Raw genomic sequence first — 18,720 nt, 5'->3', positions numbered from 1 at the left:
AGGCTTCTGGTAGGAATGATAAATGAGATTTTAAGCACATAGAGTACATCTTTGACTTGTGAAATGTAATTCATCCTTTTTTTCTTTTTTTTCCAGATCAGTTCAAATTTTAGCAGTATTATTGCAGAAAAGCTGCGGTGCAATACACTGCCTGACACGGGAAGACGGAAACCCCAGGTGAACCAGAAGGATAACTTTTGGCTGGTGACCGCACGTTCTCAGAGTGCCATAAACAACTGGTTCACAGATCTGGCTGGAACCAAGCCCCTCACTCATCTCGCTAAAAAGGTATATTACAGGAGAGGCTGCCTGGCAGGGCACAGCATTTAATCTATGCTTGTTTCTGTAGTGTTTGTATAGTAGAAGGTTTTTACTATTTGGAGAAGTTTCTTCTCTCTACATCTCTTGAAGCTTTCAGCTTGAAGAGCGTATCCAGGATTTGTAGTGCACTGGCTGTAGTCATCCCCGCTCAAAGAACTGGTCCCTTGTCTGTTGTTTGGAGGCTGTGTCCAGCTTTGCCTTTTGGCTTGTATGATACAACTGATCTATTTTAAGGTTTGGATGGTTTTCAGAAGAGCTGCCACTGTTGCCTTTGGTCTGTTGTTTAGATTAGGACCATTCCTATTGTGGAGGGTTTTGGGGGTTTTTTTGAGAACTTTTCAAGTTCTCAAAAGTCATAGTGAGAATTACTGGAAATAATCAGCTGAGTGACTTCCCAGAATTCTGTTGCAGTGACACATGTTTCTGGTTTTAAGCTGAGAAGAGTATGTATATTATAGCTTGGTCTCAGCCAGGCTAGAGCATTTCATATCTAGGGCTAGATATTTCCCTGGTAGCACTGAATTCTGTAGAGTATGAAAGAAGAAAGAAGGATCTTACTCTGCCATTTTACCAGGCCTGATAGCAGGGGGAGCTAACTCTCTATGAGGGTGAGCCTATAAACAAGGAACTCAGGAATCTAGTATGTATTGTGGAAAAACATAACTCCCAGTTGCGAAATGGTAGCAGAGCACATAGTTTAGAAGCTGGAGTTTGTCTGGTCCTTGGTGTTCTGAGTCAGTCTTGGGGGAAAATAATCAGATTTTCCCAGAATCTGTCTAAATAATAAACTTAGTCCTTGTGTCCTTCTTTGCATGTTGGCTGTCAGTTTCCTGAGGTCATTGTGAAAGCTTGAACGTTTCAAGGCCTTCCCCAGTTTCCTGCATCAGTTTTCATGGACTTAGACATGAAAGAAGTCACTGTCGGCAGCCAAGTAGTCTGTGTCTTTGAGGCATCAGAGAATAATTGGGAAGAATGTAAGAAACATAGCAAGTAAGCAATTGAACCGTTGGTAGTTCAGGGACTTTGAGATACCTACCAAATGGACCTGTTCTCTGTGAATTTGTCTCATTCCTCTGTGAACACACGCGTACTTTTGCTCTCCATAGTATCCTGTGGAAATGAGCCCCACAGCTGGACTTTTTCCTCCGATGTGTTACTGCTTCCTGGTTTATAGATCTGCAGTCTGATTTCACTGGTATCCTCCCATGTTGCATCGTGAATTTTGAATCTTGGATTAATGAATTTCTTCCTACTATGGTACTCAAGTCCACATTTCTCACAGTCTTCTGTTGGCTTGATATTACAAGACTTGGGTAACCACTCTGTTTTGTTTACAAAATGAAGAGTCCTATCTTCAGTCCTTAGTCTGTACCTTTTGCAGTAGTTTATATCCTCTCTGGAGGGTATCCTCAAAGCTGTTTGCAGGATTCAGGGCATGGATTTACAGTGATATAACTGTGTTTTCTGTCTTCTTTCAATTTGTTTTGTTTCTGTTTATACTGAAATGCAGCTCTGGTACTGTTGCTTTCTGACTAGAGGTGAATTCTTGCAGTAGGTTTTTTGAGATGCAGAGCAACACAATACCTTCTCCCTTTTTGCCTTTTTCACAGCTTGCAGCGCCTACAGCGTGTGTAGTTGCTTTGGAATAGTTCCCATCTAAGTCCTTGGTTGCAATTCTCCTTCTCAATTCTGTTACAGGTGCCTATCTTTAGCAAGAAGGAAGAGGTCTTTGGTTATTTGGCGAAATACACTGTTCCAGTAATGAGAGCAGCCTGGCTCATCAAAATGACTTGTGCCTATTATGCTGCCATCACAGAAACCAAGGTGAAAAAGCGTCATGTCATTGATCCCTTCATTGGTAAGCACTTTGTGTGGAGCACTGGTTTTGTCCATCCCAGATGTTTCCTTCTCAGCCTGCTCTTGAATAGTAAGAGGTAGCCTGGAAATCCATATAAACTTGTTTCCTGCTGATAAGTCCTAGTGCTCTGATGTGCATAACTGTCTAAAACAACAGGGCCCACCTGTGAGAGTACACTGTTGAAAAGTAAGTCTTAGCAACCACAAATATTTCCTGAGAGCCTACCTCTTCTTTCTCCCTGTTAAGTTTTACTGTGCTCCTCTACTGTATAACCTGTTTTTTTTCTTACCCTACAAAGACTGTAAACATTATAATTTAGCAATGACTGATTAGCCTCTTCTCAAGTGAGTAAGTTTCCCAGAGAATTCCGGTATGTTATTCCCTGTTTGTGTTTCCATTTTCATGAAGCTTTACTGGATCCCATAGCTAACATCCTTTGCATCCTGGCCCGCTCCACATTACTGTGGTCTAGGAGAGCTCCCCTGGCTGTTTTCTGGTTTGTATGGCTGTGACTACAGAACCTGACCACACTCCTTTGAAAAGCAGCATTAGCAGCTGAAGTCCATGGATTTTTTTTTTTTCCCCTTCTTGTTTATCTTTGGTATAAAAATTACACAGGTTCTTAGCTCTGTTTCTGGAGGTTGATTGGTTTGTTAGATATATTTATTCCATTTACTTTACTGTTCCTTTGGGTGTCTGTCCTACTGCTGACCCTGTAAGTGTTGTTTGTTTCACGTTCTTGCATATTTTTGCCTCGGGTTTTGCCACGTGCATTGTTGCAGAGGAGTGTAATCACGCTGTCACTTCATGTATTGAGTTTCTCTCTTATACAGGTACGTTTTAGTAAAAACAATTATTTTAAAAAAATTGTTGATCATGGCTTTACACTGATATCTGAAAGAGATTAAGAACACGTTCAGAGTTGAAGTGTTTCCAGTGTTTTTGCTGTCTGTCAGATTATTGAGGATGCTAAACCAGGCTGGCCTAACACTGCTCCCTGCTGGAAAGCCTCTTCTCTCCGCCTGCTGATTCTCAACAACTGCAGTTGAGGAATCTTTGTTCCCAACTTTTCTTGTACAAAGTATCCCTGCCCCACAAACACAGAAGTTTTTCCCCTTGTTCCCTATTTCTGTGGATACCTCTTCCTCCCTACCACCCCCAGGCCGCAAGCAAAGCTAATATTGTCGCACTTACTTTTCTTTCTTTGTCTGTCTGTCCTTTGCAAATGACAGGAATTTTTTGGGGTTTCCACCTGTGCACCAGCCTGGTTCTGTCCTGCTTGTTTACCATGGCACTCGTTGCTAATCTGTTTCCTCTTCTCCAGAATGGACACAGATCATCACCAAGTACCTGTCAGAGCAGCTGCAGAAAATTGCGGAGTTCTATAGACAGCTCCCAGGGCAAGGCTGTGGTTCACCGTCTGGGCCAATGCCCCAAGAGGTGGAACAAGCTTTGAAGCAGTGGGACTACAATGAGAAACTAGCTATGTTCATGTTCCAGGTGAGGGACTGGAGGGGGCTGCTGGGTGGGTGCATAGCAGAGAAGGGTTAGGGGAAGTGGATGCAAAGTGATTTATTTCTGCAGAATATTCTCTTTCTGTGAATAGACCATTAGGACTGGATGCAGTTTTGAGCTCAGCAGTAGAACAGGGGTAGTACAGAACTGTGCAAACTTCTAGAGTTATTTCCACTGTTAGAAAACAAACAGCTGCTGCTGCTCTGCCTTTCCTTAGTGGATGTTGCTTCAGCTTTTGTCCATTTGCTCTGCCTTTATCTCTGTGCAGGATGGCATGCTGGACCGGCATGAATTCCTGACATGGGTCCTCGAGTGCTTTGAGAAGATACGGTCAGGAGAAGATGAATTTCTGAAAATGCTCCTACCCCTGCTGCTGCGGGTGAGAAATATGTACCCAGCTTGCTTCAGGAGAGTGCTGACTTCCGCTGCTGTCAGTCCCCTTCCTATTGCCTGAGGGATGATGAACTATTTTGCACCGAGAACATTAGGGAGTGTCCCTCTGAGCATCCTTCTTAGCTCATGCAAGGATACCTTTTTAGTTCTGCTCCCTTCTGTTTCTTTCTCCTTTACCCTGTTTCCTTGCACTGGACTTGGTAATCCTTGCCTATGTCATAACTGTGATAGTTGGACTCGTGCACCACTACATGGAAACTGCTTTTCTTTCTTTCTGTTGCAACAGATTCTAGGCAGACTTTTGAAGCCCTGGGAAGGCTGGGTGTGGGCACATTTTGATACATAAAGTCATTGCCATAGAGCATTTAAAGGGTTTTTCTGATGCTTAGTAGCCAGTGGGTGATCGATGATGCTAAGGAGCTCTCTGTAGAAAGGGACTGTCTCTACAAGGCAGTGCCACACAGTATACTACTGTGGGACGGTCAAGGGTTTCTCTTGCGTTGCTTGTAATGAAGACGTTTTCCCCCTCCCTCTTCCCTACAGTACTCTGGAGAGTTTGTGCAGTCTGCATACCTGTCCAGACGTCTGGCCTACTTCTGCACCCGCAGGCTTGCTATGCAACTGGATGGTGCTGGCGGGCACCCACCCCACATCCTGTCTGCCCAGACAGGGAACGCTCTTCCTTCAACTCCCACCCCTCAGCCAGCTGCAGGGAATCCTCCTCCCAGCCCTTTCAGTGACTTACTGCTGTGCCCTCAGCACCGACCGGTGGTATATGGGCTCAGCTGCATCCTCCAGGTAGGTTTGAATAGTGGTTGGTGATAGTGGGGTCAACAGGGACAGTTTATATTGTATGCCATCACAGAAAAATCATCACAGTCTGAGTCAGCAACTTCCTGAGTACAGAAATATCAGACCATGATTGTCAAAGGGTAGGTCTTTGCTGATGTGTTACAGAGCTTTTTACCAGACGTCAGTGCTGTAGCAGTGCCCTTGACTGACTTGCATAAGGAAAATGGGTTGGAATAGAGCCTTTTGCTCTATTCACAGGTGCCTCAGATGGATGGAAAAGCTTTGCAGAAGAGGGGATGAGAAAGAAAGGGTTATTTAATCTTGTGTATGTCAGTAACAGGTTGTCATCTAGGAAAGGAAATTATGCCAGAAATGAAAGAGTGCTCTGTAGTTTTGTGAGCTCTTAAAAACAAACAACCTCTCATCAGAAAAAAACACCCCCACAGAACAAAAAACTAAACAAACCAAACAACCAGCACACAAAAAACAACCCCCCGTACTTCTTTATGGAAGAACTTTAATGGTTTAGGCAGACCACTCTCTTCAGGATTGGCAGCAGGCTATGAAAAGGAACGACTCTAATCTCATAATCTTTATACTTGGAATTGATTAAACCTCACCTTGCGGTAAAAGGGCAAGGTTGCTGAAGCCTTATTGATAGATGTTTGAAGGGCAAATGCTGTTGTGTCACTGTGGGACTCGGTCTATGCTGTCCTTGTGTCAGAGGGAGATAGGTGAGTTCTGTTCAGCATGTGTGTTCATGGTTGTGTTTTTCTCCTTCAAGAGGAGGGTGACTAGGTCAGGTGAGTCCCTGCAGAAGGAGTGGAGATTGCCCTTTCCAGGGGAGGAAAGGAGCACATTGAAGCAGAGGAGATTCCAGAGAGTGCAGGAGGTAGAGTGGAAGAGAGCACAGAGCTTGGCAACCTGCAGCTCAACAGAGAAACTTGAGATCAGGGAGCCCTGACAGGATCAAGAAGCAGCCAGCCAGCTCTCAAACAGGATAGAAAGAAAACTCTTAGAGTACAGTTGGCTAGAAGTAAGGATCTGTCTGCAAGGGCTAGAGAGCAATGCAGGGATTATAAATAACCCCTTTGTATTGCTATGAAGTCTTTCTTGGTCACTTTCAGTTAAAAAAGTTTAGGGTTTTTTTCTAGTTTCTGTGTGATAAAACATGTCTTTTTAAATATAAAAATCCTTTGGGAAGCTTGCTTTAGGGAAAATATGTGAGCATATACACCTCAAAGATTTGGCTGATTTGGGGCTTGAACATAACCTGCTTAAAAAGTTCAAATTGGTTAATGATGGTCTGATCTTTTTTAGTATGTTTCAGAAGAGCTCTTCTGATAGAAGATCTGTAGATCTTCTGATCTGCAGATAGTAGATAAAGCTAAGGCAGAATAAGATCTAGTGGTTGGAAGTTGGAGCTGGGTAAAGTCAGGCTGGAAACAGATACATTTCCAACAGTGTACATGAGAACATTTGAGCAAAGGTTAATTGAGATATGGTGGATTCTTTGGTTTAAGTGTTTAAAACAGCCTTGGTTGTCTGTCTTAATGTCTGGCTCCTTGTGAGCCAGAAGCTGTAGGGGTGTATCCTAGGAATCGTTCAGTGAAGTTTTTGTCTGTGAATTTTTTTGTCTGTGTTTATGTGGGTGTCTGTACAAGATCATAAAAGAATGGAAATGCATATATAATAGTATTGTTATTATAATCATTCCTATAATCATACATGTAATTATTAAATAATATAGTATAATGAGTTTGGGTCTGTTGACTCATATTTCTTCTCACACTTTACTCTTGATGAGGGCTGTAAGTCACTAATGTAAATGCTGCTCCTGGACCACGAGGGTTGGATTGTGCATTGACAGTGTGAATTGTAGAAAATAACTTCTGTTTAGAAGCAGCAGGGAGCTCTGCAGCAACATGTTGCTGCTTTTGGATAACGTGGAACTCTGGTCTTGGCTTCCTAAGCATACCTAGGGCAAGAAACTCAGTGCAGCAAAAATACTAGTTTACTCCTTTCTACTCTAGTATGGTCTTTAGCCCAAAGAATCTTTCAGAGCTTAGAACAAAAAAAACCCAAATAGTAAATATGTATACAGGATGATGAATGCATGGGCAGTAGGATAAAGAAGTGGTTATTTCTGTAGAAAGTAATCTAACTTAATTGGTTTGACCTTGATTTGCTCAATGATACTGACTTTTCTATCTGTTGCAGAGTATAATTTTGTGTTGCCCAAGTGCCCTTGTGTGGCATTACTCATTGACTGATAGCAGGATAAAGACCGGCTCTCCATTGGATCACCTGCCTATAGCCCCATCCAACTTGCCCATGCCAGGAGGGAATTCAGCCTTTACACAGCAGGTGAGCAGCCTTCAAAAAAGGGAGCTCTTGTGGTCCAGGACTGTATCTTAGCTCTTTCAGGATTTTCTTTTCATGTTGTGTGATAAGTAGAGCTGGAGGTGCTGTCTCACTCCCAAGGAATTAACTGCTCCCATTCTGCTATAAGCAAGACAGTGATGTCCTTGGAAGACAGGCAATATCTAACCTTGAGTAGAATTACTGTCATGCTCTTTGTTTTCTAATAATTTTGTACACAGGACTTATAAGGCATCCTTTTGTATGTTTACACAAGTCCATTGCTTTTAGGTTCGGGCAAAGCTGCGTGAAATTGAGCAGCAGATAAAGGAACGTGGCCAGGCTGTGGAGGTTCGCTGGTCATTTGACAAGTGCCAGGAAACCACAGCAGGTAACTTGCTGTAGGTTAAAGTTTCTCTCCCCCTGTTCCATGTGTTACCCTGAGAAATTTCCTGTCTGGCTATTTTCTTTGATTTTTTTTCCTATTTGCTGCTGTTGGTGTTTACTGTCAGCAGTGAAAAAAACCAAATGGCTTTTTCTTTCTAGTGCAAAATCTTGCATGTGTCCGTTTCCCCAGGTGTAGGGGGAGTTTCTGTTACTGGAAGCTGGAAATGTGTACCAGATAACTATACTCTTGTATACGTGCCATGTTCTGATGCTTTCCCCATCTGCTGTTGGCTGCTGTGAGAGTCAGGACACTCAGCTAGGTGGACCCTTGCCTGACTGGTACAGCTCTCCTTAGGCAGTCTCCTGAGCAATGAGCTCACAGAAACTTTTGCTCCAGAGTCTGTTGTACCAGTTGCCAAATACGTATTTCTCTTCTCTGTTCTCTTCTAGGTTTCACTATTGGCCGTGTCTTGCACACTTTAGAAGTTCTGGACAGTCACAGCTTTGAAAGATCTGACTTCAGCAACTCTTTGGATTCCTTGTATAACAGGATATTTGGGCTGGGTCCAACCAAAGACAGTCATGAGGTGCCTTGGGACTTGGCTGCTGGGTCCTGGTCTTGGATGTGGCTATGTTCTTGTTTATATTCCACGGTTACTGTCCTGTGTCTGCAGAGAGCTGACTAGGTAGTGGCCTTTGGCCAAGAGATACGATCTCCATTGAAAAGGATTTCGTGCAGCCTTAAGTTAGGGAGGTACTAAAGTGAGATGGTCTGTGCTCTAGAAAGTCTATGCTAACAAATACATGTGAACTTGAGAGAATCCACACAGCTAACTGAGGAGAGTCTCCTGATGGAAGACATCAGTCCGGATAGCAGATTGATGATAAAGACATATTATGTTTCTGAGAGAAGTAAATGCTAGCCTTGTCAAATTCTGGGCTGGCAGCTGCTTCCTGGAAGTCTGGGAGCTCACAGTTCAAGTTCCTCTTAGCCTGGGAGGTGACATATTTATGATGTGTAGGACCATAGTGCAACTAATACTACATTGGTTCCTGGAAGTGAGCTGCAGGACCGATAGTTTGCCTACTTCGTATAATGCTGTCGAGAAGCTGTGTTTCTGTGCTAAAATTAGCACTCCATAGGTGTGCTGCTGGAAGAGAGATGATTTTCTGAAGCAAAGCCAGCCTGGAGATATGTCAAGGGCTGTAGATCACCTCATGTTGCAAAGTGGAGTCAATGCAGAGACAAAGCAGGAGGGCCCTAGCTTGACATCTGTCCTCCATGTTAGGAAGGGGGGGGAATGTAGCAGTCTTCAGGCTGTGCTCTGCTAGAAGTAGACTCACTGTTATATCCAACCTGAGGTCTTAGGACTGCTCACCTCTTCTGTTTGGCTCAGGTTCTCACTGTAGTACTTATATCTCAACAGATCTCCCCAGATGATGATGCAGTGGTGGCCTTGTTGTGTGAGTGGGCTGTCAGCTATAAGCGCTCTGGACGCCACAGGGCTATGGTTGTTGCCAAACTCCTGGAGAAGCGTCAAGCAGAGATAGAGGCTGAGGTAAATCCTTACTCCTGGAAGGAGAGCAGAGGTTATCTAACTATTACACTGAAAGGCAAAGGCTGATCAGCACAATGCCTCTTAACACCGGTGTTGTTAATTATGGTGTTTGCTCCATATAACCCAAAGTAGGTCATAAATGAGCCTGTGGGATGGTGTGAATCCCATTTCTTGAATACGTTTGAAGACAGGTGGTTGCAGTGCGGAAGTACTGGCATACTTGGAGACTGTGAAGTAGCTTACAGAAACCTGTGTGGTGGCTTTTCTATAAGTGCAAGATAGGAAAATTCTCTTGAAGACTTCTTTCTTGGGGTTTATGGATAGTGAGTTTCTCCTCTGTGACAGCGGTCGGTACTTTTTTCTGTTTCTACAGAGATGTGGGGACTCTGAAGTTGTGGATGAGAAGGGCTCCATCTCCTCGGGCTCTCTCTCAGCAGCCAGTGCTCCTGTCTTTCAGGATGTCCTTATGCAGTTCCTTGACACTCAAGCTCCTATGCTAAGTATGTAATAAGAACTTGTGGTCTCCCAGTTTCTAGCTTTCCCTCTCCTGCAAACTTTGAATTTGTGTGCTATTCTCGTGTGTAGGTATTGGATGTACCTAAATTCTCTCTCTGGCTTCCTTGCAATCCAGAGCATACCTTGGAGAGGGAGGGAAAGCAGCCTGGAGGGCCAGGTGACGGAAAGATAATGCAGAAGCACTTCTGTTAACAGAGCGTTGGCCAAGAATAAATGAGTATAGCCTAATCAGGAATTAATTCAGGCTAAGAACTAGAGAGAGGTTTCTAACTAGTAAGCAACAAAGCTCTGGAATAGTCTCTTAGTGGAAGTACTGCAGACAGATTAAGGGGGACAAGATACAACTCTGAATGATGGAGGCAACTGTTTGTACACCCAGGAGTGGCACTTCCAGGCTGAAGTCCTATGACTCTGGTCTGTGAGACTAACTGGAGAGCTTTTGACTTGCTTGATTGCCACCTGTTGAAACTGGGCTTTCTGCTTTTAGTCCCTGCTGTAATCTCAGAACTGTGTATCAGTCACTTACTATGTTGAGATCTCTGGAAACACTTTCTCTAGCCCTAGGTTAGGTGGCTGGTGTTGCAGAAGAACTCTGATAGCCCTGACTGTCTGTGCTGTCCTTTCAGCTGATCCTGGGAAGGAAAATGAGAAGGTGGAGTTCTTTAACCTGGTGCTGCTGTTCTGTGAGCTAATCCGACATGATGTCTTCTCTCACAACATCTACATGTGCACGCTCATCTCCCGGGGTGATCTTGCCATGGATTCTCATGGGCCTCGCCCACCCTCACCCTTCGATGACCCTGCTGAGGAGCACGACAGGAAGGAGACAGAGGGAAACAGTGGCATCAAGCTAGAGGTGAGAGCACAAGTACCATGGCCTTCCTGTACATGTCCCCGTGTTGTGCTTGCCTGTTTTTAACGGCTTTGCAGCCTCCTTGCTATTACCTGCTGGAGGATGTACCAGTGACTCATGCTTCTCCTTCCCCCAACCTATTTCCTTAGCATTTCAGTTTCAAAAGTAGAAGGCTACGTTCTAAGTGGCTGGAAAGGGCCTGCAGAATGTAAAGGGGTAGATAGGAAAATCTTGCACTGCCCGGAGCAGAGCAGCACATCATGAGGTGCTGCGTGAGGCCTGCCCATGATGTTTGCAGTGTATTAGGCTCCAACTTGCCAGGCAACATGGGTGTGTTGGTATGTTGCTGTCACTGTCCAACATGGACATTGAGTGCTAGTGCTACAGCAAACAAATACTCTCTTGTTCCCTGGTACATCACTGAGACGTAAAGCTGCTCTGTCTGTTCCCAGGACACAGGTCTTTCTGAGCCCATGGACATCGACCACAACTCCAGCATGCTGTTTGATGACATGGAGAAGACAGACTTTTCGGTATGTTCCTGCATTTTCTACCTGCTACTTGGTAAGTAGGTCAGTATGTTGTAGTGGGACCAGGGACAGCATGTGCCTCGCTTTTGTGTGAGTACTCCCTCTCTACTGTAGAGCCAGTATGCTGGAAGTGGCTGGGTTGTAAGGCAGCTGACACTGTAAAAAGGTTCATATGACCTGTTTGTGCAGGTTGGGATCCATCAGAGTAGAGTGAGTCCCAGTCATTCCTGGGATCTCTTACGCTCTGGCCACTGCCCTTCCAGGGTAGGAAGTGGGCTGCTTGGAAGTGGATGGGAAATGGATGACCGTGATAGCACCAGGAGATTGGGAGTGACCAGTTACTGTTGGCAGGGGTTTTCTTGGTCACCTGGGAGAAGACACAGGTCTTCTATCATCATACTGTGTGGCCTTCAGTACTTCTTCAGTTTTACAGTTCTTCATAATATTTGTGGGCATAGTTCATGGTTGCAGAATGCTTTGAATCACTTAATAATAAAAATAACTTGTGGTGGTTGAAAAATCCCTGAGTACCTACGTTCCTCCAGCCATTTCTGGCCTTTCAAGGTACATGTTAGGCAGGTGTGATGTGCACAGCTATGTGGCTTTCCCGTGGCTTTCCCAGGATCCTCGCTTGTTCTGTGGAGGTGGTTGTTCCCAAAATCCTAAGTCGTGGTTATTTATTTCCTATTGTTTTTAACTCGATATACAACATGGACCAGAAGCAGAAATGGCAGTAGTGTCTTAGCACATTGCCTTGGTCATTGCCCTAAGAACTGGATGTTTCTCCAACCTGCTCCTTTTTAGGCCTGAGCAGATGTACCTTCCTTCAGCAATCTTCACTGTTGCATGACCATGTTCCCTAACTACCTTTTCTTGGTCTTATGTCTCCCTAGATGTTTTCTCCTCCAATGCATTGTGAATCTAAAGCCAGCCCTTCCCCTGAGAAACCAGATCCTGAAAAGGAACCAAAGCCTCTGCTGAAGGATAAGTCTGTGGAAGGAATGCTAGCATCCCTGTATGACCAGCCTCGGCACATCCAGTATGCAACACACTTTCCTATTCCTCAGGTATGAGACCTGCTTATAACTGCTCCCCTGTTGCTGCCTTGTGCTCTGGTCATGAGGCCGCTGTGTTTCCCTGCGGTACTGCTGTGGGTGGGGAAGGAGCAATCATGATTTCCTGCACTGCTGCAGGAGGTGATCTCCTTAAGATGTCTCCTTGATTACTCCCAGAGCAACTTCTGAGATAAAGCTTTCCTCTTCCTTTAAGAGATCCAGATGTGAAACACGATTAAAGCATTCAGCATCATAGTTGCTAATGCAGTTGTCTCTTTTGGTTCCCTAGGAGGAGTCATGCAGTCACGAGTGTAACCAACGGTTGGTAGTTCTTTTTGGGGTTGGAAAACAACGGGACGATGCTCGGCATACAATCAAGAAAATAACCAAAGACATTCTAAAAGTCTTAAACAGAAAGAGCACTGCAGAGACGGGTTAGTAGAGCTTGAGCCACTCCTTTCTGAAGTAGGAGTGTCTTTCCAGTTGGCTGGCTCCTTTGTCTGGAGTCTCACAATGAAAGGATTTTATATAATCTACAGTGCCTGGTAAGCTGTATCAGTCACTGAGAGTCTGGAATGGTGCTCTGTTCCCAAACATACTAACCAACAAGTAAGATGATTGGTTTCCTGCTGACAATATCTGTTTAATTGAACTTTTCTTCAGAAGAGGATTAAGTCATACCAGGTTCAGAGTGAGACCCTGGCCAAAACTTTGGCTTTTTAGATTTTATTTTGTTTAGTTCTTGCATTTAGATCCTTGCACAAGAAGCAAAGAGGACTTTGCCTATGCATATTTGGCAAAGATCTTGATTAAATGTAGCATGCCATTATGCTTGAGGCACATGCTAAATGCATAGGATGGGAAATTTGGATAGCTGTGTCAAAATCAATAGAAAGCCTCTGACTTCCATCAGCTGAGAATCTGGCTACAATTTTTTTCTCTTGGTCTGATTCCTGAAAGGCAGCTTGAAATGTGGTAGAAAGATGATTCTTTAAAAGATGGGGTGCTCTGACAAAGAAATTTTGAGGCTGAACTTCTCCAATCCAGAATGTCTGTTCTCATCAGGGAATCAGTGTACCTCTAAATCGAGAGAGAAAGTATTTTCCCCCTCCAAGGAGTACCTTCGCTTGAGATAAACTAGATGTTAACCCTACTGTCGTTCTCAGGTTAGGAATTCCTTCCTCAGCAGTTTATTGTTTTGAATTCAAGATGGTCCTTATCAGCTTAAGGTCTGGGACTCAGGCTTTTTGGCTATGCTGCATGGCAGGGGCTGGTCTTGCTGAGGGACTGGCAGGTGCTGATGGCTGATGTCTAGTCCTCCTCTGATGAGGAAGGTAGCCTAGTACTGTTTTCTGATCTTCCCAACTTTGGTAGGTGGAGAGGAGGGACAGAAGAGGAAAAAGAGCAAGCCAGAAGCATTCCCAACAGCTGAAGATATCTTTGCAAAGTTCCAGCACCTTTCTCACTTTGATCAGCACCAAGTCACATCTCAGGTATGAAACTTTCAAGACTGCTGTCCTTCTTGGGCCCTGACTGTGTCCCTTTGCATTACTGAGAGCAGCTTCCTGGAGGGAAAGGGAGATGGGCCTGCTGAGGGACTTCTGCAAGGGGAGATAGTACTGTGTGTCATCTTGCACTTGCAGGTATCTCGCAATGTCTTGGAACAGATCACTAGCTTTGCCTTGGGAATGTCATACCACCTGCCTCTGGTACAGCATGTGCAGTTCATATTTGACTTGATGGAGTATTCACTCAATATCAGTGGTCTTATCGACTTTGCCATCCAGGTAAGCGCAGTGTGCTCACACACTTCCTGGGGAGGGATTCATCAGCCTGAAAGGCAGCAGATATCTGCAGCGATAGTTGGACTGCTCCTGGGATCATTGGTGACCCTCTGACCTGTGTCATGGAGGTGGTCATTGCGGTGCTCCTGGGCTGCAGCTGTTAGGAATAGGTTGTTTGTGGCAGGTAGTCTTACATGTTCTGTTCTGAGGATTATTCTTCCAGAGGCTTCAGGGTTGTCTCCAAAGGACTTGCATTGCACCTCTGTCCCTGGCTGAGCAAGGTCTTGTTCTGAGTGAGAAGGGGATCGTCTGTCTCTGGCAGTTCTCCCACCTCACTCCCCTGGAAGGATCCTTGGCACATGGCAGCACAGGCTGCCTTCTGGATCCTGCTAAAATCCTGTTGCTGTTTCTGCAGCCTGTGCCACGTGTCTCTTGAAACCTTGCTATGGTTGCTGATGGAATTGAGGCTGTTAGCCTTAAAAAGGGAGCTGAGTGAGATTTATGCAGGACAGAATTACCAAACAAGCTGCCTGCTACTGTCTGTGGCCATATCCCAGTTGCGCTCTGATGCCCAAGCACTGACAACCCCTTGTACTGAGGCATTGTGCCTAAGCATGGGGTGCCAACTGTTCCAGGGGTACATATCTAGGCAGAAAGTGCCTGCCAGTCCCTTTCCTGGCAGGTCCTATAGGCTGTGGGTGTGGTGTGCCTGCTCCATTTCTGACCATACCTTACCCCTGTGGCTGTTGAAGGGTTTTTCTGTCATTGGGTGCAGTTGCTGAATGAACTGAGCGTGGTGGAGGCAGAACTGCTGTTGAAATCCTCCGACCTTGTTGGCAGCTACACCACCAGCTTGTGCCTGTGCATTGTGGCTGTGCTGCGGCACTACCACTCCTGCCTTATATTGAACCAGGACCAGATGGCTCAGGTCTTCGAAGGGTAAGGGAATCTTCCCCTCTCCATGTGGAAGGAAGCAACGTACCTTCTGGGGGCTTGTAAGGGGCAGGGCTATATCTGTGTCCTTCCTAAAAGGCAGCAACTTTGTGCCTGAGGGTTCAGCTCACAGAATTTGCAGGGGACAGGATCTGTTACCCAGTAAGCACTGTTGCTGTGAGCTCAGGAAGATATCTATGTAATGAGGTTATTCCTTCAGATTTTCTTTTTGTGTTGCTGCAGCATTTTTTTGTCTCTATGCAGTCTGTGTGGGGTGGTGAAACATGGCATGAACCGCTCAGATGGCTCCTCAGCAGAGCGCTGTATCCTGGCCTATCTCTACGACCTGTATACCTCCTGCAGTCACCTCAAAAGTAAATTTGGGGAGCTCTTTAGGTGAGTCTGAGGCAGGTGAGATGCAGTGGGTGCTGACCAGTATAGCACCTTGGCTTAAGCTTTGCTTGTGATCTTGTTTGATGGGATTTTCCCTGAGATCCTCTCAATGGGGAACTGAAGGCTTGGGAGTAGTGCCTGTTTTACAGGTAGTAATGACCCAGTGTATAATCTTGACGCTTAGATCATCAAGTTGTTTTTGGTAAATTGCCTTCAGTAGTCCTCTGCACCTCCACAGGTCTGTTCTTACCCCACTCCTAGAGGATAGAAGTAGAGAGGTCTGTTCCTACCAAACTCTGATGACTGAGCAGTTCATCCTAAAGGTTGTTCTTTGCTTGTGCTCAGCTCCCTAATAGTCCTTGGACTGCTTCTGAACCTGCTCTGCTTGGTTCTGGGTTTGTTCCTGTGCTACTTTGCACTCCTTATCCTTGTTCTACCCCTGTTGGCTCTTCAGGTTCTGCTCTGCTGATGTTGCCCCTGGGCTCTGTCCTGTGGGCTTACTTTACACTGTGGCCTTCTGCTCTTTGCAGTTCTTCTCTTGGGAACTGTCCCCCCACCAGCTCCCTGTGGAAGCTCCTCCCTTAGCCCAGAGGTGGAGTCCACAGATCTCCCTGGCTTTTTGCTTACGTGATCCTGTGAAGGGGTAATTCTCCTGACAACCCTGTTTCCCAGTACAGTGCTTCACTTTGTCTTCTCTCACAGTGCCTGCTCCCTATTAGTGTTTCCAGTGCAGGCGTGCCATAGGGACATCTAACCCTTAGTGTCACCCCTCATTGAGGGGCTGTGAGAGTGGCTTGTGCCTTGGTGTTAGCTGGCTAAACTCCTGGCTGCTGAGAGCCTTTGAAGTCTCTCTCTGGACTGAATTGAGAGGAAGAGGGAGTGCTGTGGTCACAGGTGCATTGGAGTTCTTTGAAGGAGTCACCACACATGAGGAAATGAGAAACCTGATATTAGTCTAACTGAATTCCCAAAAGCTGTTCAGCAAGGCTTTAAAGTAAATGGCCACAGATAAAAGGGAATATCCTCTAGCAGGCAAACAGTAGGTTAGAGATAGAGACAAGGAGTGGGAAGGAGTTCGTATTTTGAGGGTGATCCCTCCCTGAGGAGTCCCATAGACTCTGCTAGTGCCTGTGCCATTCTACGCATCGGAAGTTTTATGAGTGGTGATATCAAAACTTTTCATATAACTGTTATTCAGCGTATAACAATAGGAGTTGGCTGCAGATTGTTGTAGTAGGACGCAGTGATGGTGACCAGGTGATAAACTGGCAGATGAAGTTTAGTGTTGTTAAACATAAAATAATGCATGTAGGATTGTCCTTGTTCTCTTCCAAACCCTATGTAGTGATGGATATATACTGCTGGTTGGATAAAGGATCTTTGAGCTGTAACAGATACATAATTGAAAATGTCATCATAGTGTTCAGTAACAGTCAAAAAGCAAATTAAATGTTAGGTATTGTTTGAAAAGGAATGGAGAACAGACCAGAGAGCATCATTAGGACACCATTTAAGCTGTGGTACAACTGTGCCTTGTGGTTTGGGGCGACAGACTCCAAAAAGCATGTAGTGGAGTTAGGCCCAAAGGAGGGTGAGTGGATAGATGACCAGACATTTGGAATGACTGACTTATGAGGAACTGAATCTCTTCCCCACAGAAGAGGAGGACTGAGGGGGAATGACAGAAGTTTGTAGAGTTCTGGTTGATATGGAAAATAAACTGAATGTTCAATATGTCTTACAATACAAGCACAAAAAAGGAATTAATAGAAAATAACAAATAGTAGGTTCAGAATAAAAGAATAAACTTCATAGTTCTCATAGTTAACATGGAACTCATTCCATGTTGTGAACGTCAAAAATCTACTGGATTGAAAAAGTAGGTGGACAAATTTGCAGGAGGAAAATCTGTTGAGGAGAGCATTATCTTTAACTCTGAAAATACGTGAGCCCAAAGTTGCAGCAGGGTGGGGAAGGATGCTGGAGCAGTATTGCCACATGCCTGCCTTGCTCTTAAACTTTTCTCTGGGCATCAACTGTTCTGACACCAAGGGCTGAGCTAGGTGTTTCTCCAGTCTGACCTGGAATAGTGATTCCCATGCTATGTACACTGAGCCCATGGGTGTCTTCCAAATGCTTCCACAACAAAGAACCAGCTTCGCTCTTCTGGCAGAATCTTTGTTGGTACACAGTGATCTTGAGTTTCCACATGTTCTTGCCCACGGAGGGCTTGTCTTGCACAGGATTGCTGTTCAGTGGAAGTTTATTTTTTTGTGTTTCTAATCTCTCTTTCCTGTCCTGTTTAGTGACTTCTGCTCCAAGGTGAAGAACACAATCTACTGCAATGTTGAGCCATCTGACTCCAACATGCTATGGGAACCAGAGTTCATGATTGACACTATTGAAAATCCATCTGCACATAACTTTACATACACTAACCTGGGCAAGAGCCTCAACGAAAACCCAGCCAACCGCTACAGTTTCGTCTGTAATGCACTTATGCATGTGTGTGTGGGACACCACGATCCAGACAGGTGAGAGGCAGAACTTTCATGGTTCTACTGAGATAGTAAAATCTTTAGGTGAGGATAAGAAAGCCAGTAGCCATTCCTTGGCTGTCTTGGGGTGTGAGGAAGAAGGAGCCAAGGCTGGGGTCCTTTAGAGAATCACTGACCTGATGGCATGCATGAGTAGCAAAGTTGACCCTCTGCTTTCTTCATTATTTATTTAACAGGGTGAACGACATTGCTATCCTGTGTGCTGAGCTAACTGGCTACTGCAAGTCTCTAAGCGCCGAGTGGCTGGGTGTGCTCAAAGCTTTGTGCTGTTCCTCCAATAACGGGACCTGTGGCTTCAATGATCTCCTCTGCAATGTTGATGCAAGTGCAAACACTCAAAAGGGGAAAAGGAATTGAAACAGGAGTGGAGGGATCCCTTGGGAGAAGGCAGAGATGAACAAGGGATGGAGGCTTTGTCTTCTGAGGACAGGGGAAAGGCTTTGAATACCGGGGCTACCTTCTGGTGTTTGTTGCAGCCTGGTCTGATCATGGACGTTGACCTGGGGTTATGGGCCCTTCTACCCCCCAGCTCCTAGGCAAGCTGAGGAATTGCTGACAGAGGGAATGAGGCAGAGGCTGTTGTGACCACTGGCTGATCTCTTCTCTTCCAGGTCAGTGACTTATCTTTCCATGATTCCTTGGCCACTTTCGTTGCCATTCTCATTGCCCGGCAGTGCTTGCTGCTGGAGGACCTGATTCGCTGTGCTGCTATCCCCTCACTCCTCAACGCTGGTAAGTGCATCACTGCAGAAAGCTGGTCTTAGTCTCAGTTCTGGCCCAAAGGCCTGTGCTTAATGGATACTTTGTGAACCCCATAGTTGTGAAACATGCCTCCAATACTACTTTTACAGTAAGGTGCTTAAGAATTGAACGTTTTGCTTTAGAAAGTCTCTGTCCTTTTGGTTTCTATCA

At 45.2% G+C, this 18,720-nt stretch overlaps 1 protein-coding gene across 3 annotated transcripts in view; it reads left to right on the top strand.

The window, feature by feature from the left end:
- MED12 (mediator complex subunit 12) overlaps positions 1–18,720 on the top strand; it is a 37,309-nt gene that overhangs the window by 1,310 nt on the left and 17,279 nt on the right. For all 3 annotated transcript variants that reach the window (XM_076346837.1, XM_076346836.1, XM_076346838.1), the window contains exons 3-23: positions 97–288; positions 2,020–2,179; positions 3,504–3,679; positions 3,963–4,073; positions 4,631–4,885; positions 7,100–7,246; positions 7,532–7,631; positions 8,078–8,214; positions 9,055–9,186; positions 9,560–9,686; positions 10,329–10,558; positions 11,008–11,088; positions 11,979–12,152; positions 12,430–12,574; positions 13,515–13,633; positions 13,784–13,927; positions 14,700–14,863; positions 15,122–15,253; positions 17,557–17,784; positions 17,985–18,129; positions 18,420–18,540. In XM_076346837.1, the coding sequence (XP_076202952.1) occupies positions 97–288; positions 2,020–2,179; positions 3,504–3,679; positions 3,963–4,073; positions 4,631–4,885; positions 7,100–7,246; positions 7,532–7,631; positions 8,078–8,214; positions 9,055–9,186; positions 9,560–9,686; positions 10,329–10,558; positions 11,008–11,088; positions 11,979–12,152; positions 12,430–12,574; positions 13,515–13,633; positions 13,784–13,927; positions 14,700–14,863; positions 15,122–15,253; positions 17,557–17,784; positions 17,985–18,129; positions 18,420–18,540 (3,220 nt within the window). The remainder of the gene's footprint in view (positions 1–96; positions 289–2,019; positions 2,180–3,503; positions 3,680–3,962; positions 4,074–4,630; positions 4,886–7,099; positions 7,247–7,531; positions 7,632–8,077; positions 8,215–9,054; positions 9,187–9,559; positions 9,687–10,328; positions 10,559–11,007; positions 11,089–11,978; positions 12,153–12,429; positions 12,575–13,514; positions 13,634–13,783; positions 13,928–14,699; positions 14,864–15,121; positions 15,254–17,556; positions 17,785–17,984; positions 18,130–18,419; positions 18,541–18,720) is intronic.

Source organism: Aptenodytes patagonicus, chromosome 9 (assembly GCF_965638725.1).
Source record: "Aptenodytes patagonicus chromosome 9, bAptPat1.pri.cur, whole genome shotgun sequence".
Classification (NCBI taxonomy): Eukaryota; Metazoa; Chordata; class Aves; order Sphenisciformes; family Spheniscidae; genus Aptenodytes; species Aptenodytes patagonicus.
This window is presented reverse-complemented; position numbering and strand designations above follow the sequence as displayed.